Below are 8,915 nucleotides of genomic sequence, written 5' to 3' on the forward strand. Positions count from 1 at the left end.
CCGAGGGGGGTACGGGCAGGAGCCTGCGGCGGTGGCGGCGGCGGCGGCGGCGGCGGCGGCTCCTTCGGTTTCCCGTCCACGGGCCGGGGGTCGGCGGGCGGTGGCCGCGGCGGCGGGACCAGGTTGGGTAGGGCCGCGGACGCCAGGCCCCCGGTTCCCCGTCAGGCTGCAGGCTCCGGGCCTGGGCCAGCAGGGCAGCTGTGACCCGAGCGCTTTCCGGGCGGCGAGCTGGGGGTGCGCCCCGCCCCCCGCCCCCAGGATCATGGGAAATGGCATGACCAAGGTAGGGGGGCGGCGACCGCGCATCCCTCACCTGGCTGTCTCCAGCCCTTCCGGCAGGCCACCGGCTGCGACTAGGTCGGTCTGCCCGCCTCTGACCTTCTGGTCCCTCTCTGAGCCCTGTGTGTCCACACCTCTGTGTCCCTGAGGTTCCGAGGCCGCGGTGTGTTCTCTCTTTGCCTGTGTCTGTCCTCTGTGCGACTCTGTGTCTTGCTGTATCTCTGTGGCTCTTACTCGGGGATACCTTGCCCTGGCTTGCTGTGTCCCTCTCCCAGACTCCCCAGACTCTGGTGCTGTTTTTCCGACCCTCCCCACTCCGCCCCTGCATGCCCTACACCTGCACTGGCCTTGGTCCTCCAGCTCCCAGCCCACTCCTCGGCTGCTCCTCCCATTCCCCCTGGGTCCTTTGTCCCCTCCCTCTCTGTCCCCTAAGCCTCCCTCCTCTTCCCTCTCGCTGGTCCCCAAGCCTGACTCTCCCTTGGTTAACTTGCTGGCCTGCTCCCCCAACCTCCCCAGAGCCCCAGACTCTCTCACAGAGGGCCCAAGCCTCAGCGATTGCTCCTGTGGAACCCTCATGGGACAGAGGGGGGCTGTGAGTCTCCCAGCCACCAGAGGTGGGAAGTGGTACAGCCCTGCCCTGCTGACCCCTGCCTCTTCTTTCTCTAGGTACTTCCTGGACTCTACCTCGGAAACTTCATTGGTGAGCACTGCCCACTCTGTCCCAAGCCTGAGTCCACCATCATACTCTGGCCCACACACCAGAGACAGGACTGGGGCTAGAGGTGGGGAAGCCACACCAGGCTGGGAGGAGAAAAGGGGTCCTGGGGGTTGAGGGGGTGCTCGGGGGGAGGGGGAAGGGGCAGCCATGGAGCGCTGGGGTCTGATGCTGACATCTTCCCCATGCCAACCTCCACCCCTATTTCACCACAAGGCCAAAGGGCAAGGTTCATGATCTGAGCTGGGACCATGTGGCAAGTCTGCTCTGCACCTCTGCCACCTCCTTGGCTCAAGGCCCACCAGCCTCTTCAGGGCCCTTCTGGCCCTGAGGTTCTGAGCTGAGGTCTGCTTGAGGGTGTGTTTCCACCTGGGAATCGAGGAACCTTCCCCCATCCCCTTCTCTCCCGAGGAGGCGTCTTGGGCCCTCCTGTAAGCACAGACCCATCATCCAGCTGAGGCCAGGGTGGCGAGTCTATAAGCTTCTGCCCTCCCTGTTCTCTCATCCAACATTTCCCAACTTTCAATGGGAGATGGGGACAAAGAGACAGCACACACACCCCCATCCCCCTCCTCAGGGGCTTCCAGGTGGCAGCAGGGAAGCAAATCTAAACAGAGACGATCTTTGACTGTGAGGGAGGAAACAGGCTGAGGCAGGTGGTCCAGGGCTTGGGGGATTCAGAATAGAAAAGTCACTTCAGTCTACAGTGTTGAAAGGGAGGAGCTCAGATGTTCTACCCTCATAAGCCCTGGTCCCTTTTTTCCTGGGACCCCAGTAGCTCCTGCCACATTGATTTCCATATTTGGCTAGATTAAGGTCTGAATCCCCTTTAAGTATATAAGTCCCATGAGGATAGGAGCCAGGGAGTTGACCCCCAGACCCCAACAGCTGCATACCATATGCACTCCCAAGATGATTGTTGAGTAAGGCATGACCTTGTGGAGATGAGGGCCATGTGCTATTTATTCTGATCCTAGAAGGTCTGCATGGGCTAAACATCCAGTCCCTAGAAATGGCTACTGTGGGACCTACCCCTGAGTAGTTTTCCATATATCTTTGTAGATAAAAGATATAATATTTCAAACAAAATGGAAACCTATCCTGCACACTGTTCTGGAATCTGAACTTCCCACTTCAAAGTCTATTGTGTGCATTCTTGCACATCAGCACAGAGATCGTTTTAATGTCTGCACAGTGTTCCAAAATATGAGTATGTCACTATTTACCCAGTCCCTTTCTGATGGACATGTGGTGGTTGTAATTGTTTAACTATTCCTGATACGAACCGAGTTGCAGAGAACACTGTCTGCCACACAACAGCTTTCTGTGTGTACAAATGCTTCTGCCCCCAGATTCCTAGAGGTAGAACTGCTGGGTCAAAGAATGTGCTGGGCAAGGGTGTTTGGGATGGAAAGAACAGCGTGAGCAAGGGCAGGGAGAGGCTGGGCTGTGTCCTCTGGGTGCCCCAGAGGCCATTCTGAGCCTCAGGGTGTACAGGACCTGGGGAAGAAGCCGCAGCCAGGGGAGGAGGGGCCCAGCGGGAGCGAAGTGGTGATGTGCAGAGCTGGGGTGGCGGCTCTCGCTGTACTTAGCCTCAGTACCCAATAAGTCATACTTGCCATATTGGTGCAAGCACCTGTTTCTTTCAGATGCCAAAGACCCGGATCAGCTGGGCCGGAATAAGATCACACACATCATCTCTATTCATGAGTCACCCCAGCCTCTTCTGCAGGTATTCTGAATCCCCATCCCAGGGCTGTGCATAGGTGGGGGATGGGCTCTAGATCCCCATAGCACCCATTTATCAACTACCTACCATATGCCAGGTCCTGTCTTGTCTTCTTGACTCGTGCTTATGCCTTCTTCACCATTGGATTGGTTTATATTATCATCTTTATTTGGCAACTGAGGCCCAGAGAGGTAAATTAACTTACCTAAGGTAACACATCTAAGAAACTTACCAGCTGGGATTTGAGCACAGGCCATCTGGCCCAAGAAGTCTCTCCTTGATGCTTAAAAAGGCCCTCACAAAGCCACAAAGGCCCACACAAAGGCCCTCACAGTGGCGCATGCCTGCAATATCAGCTACTCAGGAGGCTGAGGCAGGGATATTGCAAATTTTCTTTTTTAGAGAGAGAATTTTTAATATTTTTTAGTTTTTGGCGGACGCAACATCTTTATTTGTATGTGGTGCTGAGGTCCGAACCCAGGCCGCATGCATGCCAGGCGAGCGCGCTACCGCTTGAGCCACATCCCCAGCCCAGGGATATTGCAAATTTGAGGCCAGCCTCAGCAACTTAGCAAGACCCTGTTTCAAGACTGAAATAATTAAAAGGGCTGGCGACATAGCTCAGTGGTCAAGATTCCTGTGTTCAATTCCCAGTACTGGACAGGGGAGGGAGGACAAGATCTTCCCATTACCTTACTGAATGGATGATTCCAAACAGATGATTCTGGGCTGTGTCTTGCTATGCAACCTTGGACTGTGACTTCACCTCTTTGGGCCTTTGATTCCCAACCCTGACTGCCCCCAGAGGGCTGTTGTGAAGATGCAAAGAGAATGCAGGGTGGTGAATCTGCTTCCAACACTGCAAAGTGTGGTCCCCACTGCAGGGGCTACATTGACATGGAATCCTGGGAGACAGGAGGTGAGGATGTCAGGACTGAGGTGGGAAGCAGTCAGTCCAGACCAAAGGCCCTGCAGTAGGAGACCTGGGTTCTCATCTTCATCACTTATTCTCTTGCTGACCTTGGGCACAAGACTTCCTACCTCGGAGCCTCAGTTACCTGACCTACAAAATGGAATTTTTTATATCAGTACCTACCTTGCTGAGTGGCTGACAGCCACATAATAGATGCTCAACAAATTAAAACTGATATAATACCAAAGTTTAAAATATTCTTTTTTTTTTAAAGAGAGAGAGAGAGAATTTTTAATATTTATTTTTTAGTTTTTGGCAGATACAACAACTTTGTTTGTATGTGGTGCTGAGGATCGCACCCGGGCCGCACGCATGCCAGGCGAGCGCGCTACCACTTGAGCCACATCCCCAGCCCCCCAAAATATTCCTATCACATAAACAGAGCCTCCTCCTCTGTTTATAAGTCTGTGTCACCAGGCGTGGTGGCACATGCCTGTAATCCCAGCGGCTTGGGAGGCTGAGGCAGGAAGATCTCAAGTTCAAAACTAGCCTCAGCAACTTAGCCAAGCCCTAAGCAACATAGTGAGACCCTGTCTCAAAATAAAACATAAAAAAGGAGAGCTGGAGGGGCTGGGGGTATAGCTCAGTTGGTGGAGTGCTTGCCTTGCATGCACAAGGCCCTGGGTTCAATCCCCAGCACCACCACCACCACAACAACAACAAAATGCTGGGGAGCTGGGGATGTGACTCAGTGGTAAAGCGGCCCGGATTCCATCCCTATTACCAAAAAAGAAAATCTGTTCTGCCACAGATGTGCTATGTGGGGTAGGGTCCTTTCCCTCTCTGGGCTCAGTTTATTCAATTTGGGGTCCTTTTTTGAGGTGCTGGGGGTCAAGCCCAGGGCCCAGACATGCTATGCAAGTGCTCTTCTTCTGACCTACACCCCAGCCCCAGGCCTCCAGGTTTTCATGTGACAGATTTGATAGTCTCTAAGGGCAACCTCCAATAATCTATGACTTTCAGTGTCAAAGAAGAAATTTCCAGGCCATTGGGAGTGTGAGTTTGCTGGATAGGGCAGCCTCGTTTTAGAGTATTGAGAATATGCAGTCTAAATAGACTGCACAGGGAGGGTTGTCAGGTCATTAATTTATTTACCTGTGAGGTGACTGCTTACAAAAATTAGCCTGTGCCCCAGCGGCCCTCCCTCCTCTCACTAGCCTGTCTCCATCCCAGGCACCAGTGAATTTAGCAGAGTTTGATAATACCATGCAAACCCAAGGCCAAATGTTTTGCAAAGTGAAATTGCAAACCTTGCAAAAGATGCAGGGTTTCACGACCTTGGGGAATGTGAGCTGGGTAGAGAAGGGCTAGGACTTCACACAAAGCCCTGGGCAAATGAGGGCCTAGTGGTGGGCCACTTAAACATCAAAGTATCAAAGGAGGTCCTCAAGAAAAGCAATGAGGTCCTCAGGATGTGAGCAGAAATAATCTTGACAAAATTATGTGGAAATTAATAAGCATGAAGCAAAGGGCATCACAGCAAATGTGTTGGAAAAATTACCCACAGTTTATTCCTTGACTATTATGTAAATTTGGTTTTATAATTTTTACGTCTTTTCAAGATAAACAAATCTGCTTTGCCCTTTTTACTATGTCATTTTGCAATCTCCACTTGCAGGGGAGACACTTTCCCAGGCTATTGGATAAAAGATTTGCCAAGTCCTTCTTATCAAGTCCTCATGTCCAAGTCACCTATGAAGTTAGGGCACTGTCTGCTCAGAAAGCTCTGAATCACAGACAGAGTTGGGAGGCTCACAGAAATGGTATCTACTTTCTTTGGACAGAAAGAGAAGAGTGGCCCAGAGAGAGGCAGGAACTGGGCTGGGGTCACACAGCACTTGGGTTGCTCAGGCCAAGGAAAGGGGGTGCAGGCAAGGTCCCCACTCCCTTAGTGTGGGTTTTTGCTTGTTTATGTGCTATTGGGGATTGAACCTAGAGGGACTCTGCCAATGAGGTACACCCCCAGCCCTTTAAAACAAACAAAAAAACCTATACTGAGAAAGAGCCTTGCTAAATAGCCCAGGCTGGCCTCAAACTTGTGTTTCTGCACCTCAGCTTCAGAGTCGCTGGGATTCCAGGTGTGCTTTGTCTTTGCAGGATATCACCTACCTTCGCATCCCGGTGGCTGACACCCCTGAAGTACCCATGTAAGTTTCCCTGAATGGACCAACAGAGCTACCTCCTGCAGTGGGGGAGGGAGGCCTGAGGAAGGACAGAGAATATTCAAGCCAGATAGCTGTCACAGGGCACCTCTACCCAAGTTTGACTCTGTCTCAACCATGCTCTTGTGGTAGGTCCCCATCCCTCTTTCCTGAGCCTCAGTCTCCTCAGCAATGAGATGGGGACAGTTCCCTGCCTCTAGGGATCAGGTGCACCAGTAGATTCCAGAAGGTGAGGCTCAGCCTGTTCTTGGCCTTGGAGTTAAGACATCTGGGTTCCAGCCAGCCTTTGCCATTTACTGCTGTGTGACCTTGGACAAATCACTTCCCATCTCTGAGCCTCATCTGTAAAACAGGGTTCTGACCAGAGGCAAGGAGGCTTTCAAAGGTCTGATGACATGCCTTAAGGATCTAGGACAGGACCTATTGTGTAGTGGGGGCTCAGGAAAACAGACATTTTGCTGGGGTTTTTCGCATCCGTGCCCTTCAACTCGGGATGGACCCAGGCTAAACTTCTGCCCCATGGGGAATTCTGCTCCCAGCCCACGGCTGACTGTCATTGTTCCTAGATGTTCTTATGTGTGGCCTTTCAAGGACATAGGTAGGAGGAGACCCCAGGGTCCCACTCTTGAAAGACCCCTGAGAAGTGGGACCCCAGGGTCTCCTCCTATTTCCTTGAAAGGCCAAAACCCGACCCCAGGACCCTGCAGGGATGCTCTGCGGGATGGCGGCCCCTCCCAGCCTGGCCTGCCTCCACCGCTGCTTCCCACACCTCCCCCTGCTCCCTGCAAACGCTGGCTGCCCTGAGCGCCCAGGGCTCCTGGTCCCTTGCTAGTCCCATGAGGAAAGGGCTCCCGGGAAACCGCCCCATACTGGCTCCTCTGTCCTCTCTTCTCCAGCAAAAAGCACTTCAAAGAATGTATCAGCTTCATCCACTGTTGCCGGCTCAATGGGGGGAACTGCCTTGTGCACTGGTGAGTTGAGGGGGAGCTGGTGGCTGTCCTCCATCCCCAACACACAGCCATCCCATGGGCCACAACACCCACAGTCCGCCATTCATCCAGAGGAGCCACCACAGGCTCAAGTCAGGGTCCTGTTCTTTACCAGCCCTGTGGTCGTAGCCCAGCAGTTGTTTCTCCCTGAGATTCAGTTTTGACATCTGTAAAATGGGGAAAAGGTTATTGAGCTGACAGGGCTGTTGAGCTGTTGAGAGAGAGAGAGATGACCCAGAGAGGGGCAGGAACTGGGCTGGGGTCACACGGCACTTGGGCAGTCCATTCCTCCTGGCTCCCCCTCTCCTCCCTCCCAGGCTTGTGAGGTGGGGAATCCAGGCTAGGAGAACAGACTTTTGATCTACTCATTTACCCCAGGCCTTGCCTATGTCATTCATTCCATAACTTCTCAACAAGCACCTGTCCTGTGCCTGGCTGGGGCTCTGGCAGAACCAGACTGAGCCTGGCCGGCACTTCTGGAGCCTCCATGAGACCACTCTCTCAAGCCTTGCCTTCTCTCTCCCTCCTTCCCCTGTTCCAGTTGCACTAGACTCCCATATTTCAAATCCACCAGACTTCCACCTTATGGTCTTGGTGCACGCTGCCTAGAAACATGGTTGGCTGACCCTTACCTATCTCTCAAGACCTCTGCAACCTCTTCCCTGACCCTTCCTCATCATCCCCACTAGATCAACACCTCCTCCTCTATGGAACTCCTAGGCCCCAGACTCATCTTCAACACAGTTACAACCACCTGAAATCATGTCTCTGGTTAGTGTCTGTCTCCCCCAACTTACTGAGCTCCAGGACAGCAGAGACCATTGCTCTTTTATTCCCTCCCTGTATCCCCAGGACCTGAAAAAGGAAAAGATGATGAGGAAATATTTTTTGAATGAATGAATGAGGTTTCGCCCAGGCCCTTGATGTGGGAGAGAGAATGCCAGGCAGAGGGAATCTCCTGGGCAAAGACCTGGAGCTAGGAGGAGAGGTCCTGGCCACTTGCTTGTGGTTGGAGGCAAGGGCAGGGGCACTGCAGTGGGCAGGTGCCTGGGAGGTATGGGGGAGATGGAACCTTACCTGAAGCCTGGGGGCTGCTGGGGACCCCAGCTTTGCAGGCATCTCCCGCAGTACCACCATTGTAACAGCATATGTGATGACGGTGACGGGGCTGGGCTGGAGGGAAGTGCTTGAAGCCATCAAGGCCACCCGGCCCATCGCCAACCCCAACCCAGGCTTCAGGCAGCAGCTGGAGGAGTTTGGCTGGGGAAACTCCCGGAAGGTAAGGGCTGGTAGGAGTCGCTTGGACTAGGGGGGGGGGGGGTCCGGGACCCTTCTTTCCCCTTGAACCTGGGCAGGATTGGGAGGAATTCAGCCCAGGCTTCAGATCTGGCAGATTATCCTGGGGTCTTGAACTAATCCAGCTCCTAAGTTTAGTTTGTGTTAACAGCCAGGTGGGTTATGGGGTTCATTGGTTTGCTTTTAAACTTAGAGTCTGGCTGCCCCTAGACCAGTCTGTAGGCCCTTCAGTCTGGCCAGGTGCCCAAATGCCCTCAGGCCCCATCTATCTGCCTGTCACCTAAAGCTTTGAGGGTTTAACCTCTTGGGGGAAAACTGGCCTTGCCACACCCCAACGTTGGATCTTTCTGAGGTCAAAGCAGTCCCCTTCCTTATCTCTCCCAGAATTTCAGGAATTGAGGTCACCCCGGGCACAAAGGGTGAGAGAGGAGGGAAGAAAGAGGAGAGAGCTGGAGACAGCCTGAAGGCTCCCAGCAGGGTGACAGAAGGGTCCCCAGAGGCTTATCTACAGGGCTGTGCTAGAAAGAAGCCCTGGTGAGCGCAGTTGCTGAGACCACCGATGTGGTCAGAGGCCAGAGGGAGGGGTTCATGCGCTCCCCGCTGTGTAGGTGGGGGTCACTTTAGCAAATCTGGAAAATGGAGGGAGTTGCAGAGGGAGAGGGACCCTCGGCGGCGCCCTGGAACTCCAAGAAGGGAGGCCAAGGGATGCTCGCGGGGGCGGGCGGGTGGCAGGCGGGCCGAGGGCGGCGGAGCCGGGGCGGGAGCGAGGACC

General features: G+C 53.7%; 2 protein-coding genes and 1 long non-coding RNA gene across 3 annotated transcripts in view; 1 reads left to right on the forward strand and 2 right to left on the reverse strand.

The window, feature by feature from the left end:
• Positions 1–622, reverse strand: part of Ttll9 (tubulin tyrosine ligase like 9) — a 52,015-nt gene extending 51,393 nt beyond the window's left edge. The window contains exon 1 of the mRNA XM_048810550.1: positions 314–622. The gene's annotated coding sequence lies outside the window, so the exon portion shown is untranslated. The remainder of the gene's footprint in view (positions 1–313) is intronic.
• Positions 7–8,915, forward strand: part of LOC107139036 (dual specificity protein phosphatase 15) — a 9,555-nt gene continuing 646 nt past the window's right edge. Inside the window, 6 exon segments of the mRNA XM_015481818.2 lie at positions 7–283; positions 946–979; positions 2,644–2,726; positions 5,794–5,843; positions 6,755–6,829; positions 7,955–8,136. Of these exon segments, the coding sequence (XP_015337304.1) occupies positions 263–283; positions 946–979; positions 2,644–2,726; positions 5,794–5,843; positions 6,755–6,829; positions 7,955–8,136 (445 nt within the window). The 5' untranslated portion in view covers positions 7–262.
• Positions 4,326–8,063, reverse strand: LOC107139047. Its single transcript, XR_001503083.2, has 3 exons — positions 7,925–8,063; positions 7,645–7,702; positions 4,326–7,014 (listed from the first exon to the last, which is right to left on the reverse strand). It is a non-coding gene; the product is annotated as an uncharacterized LOC107139047 (long non-coding RNA).

The sequence above is a fragment of the Marmota marmota genome, unplaced genomic scaffold (genome assembly GCF_001458135.2).
Source record: "Marmota marmota marmota unplaced genomic scaffold, marMar, whole genome shotgun sequence".
In the NCBI taxonomy this organism is placed as follows: Eukaryota; Metazoa; Chordata; class Mammalia; order Rodentia; family Sciuridae; genus Marmota; species Marmota marmota.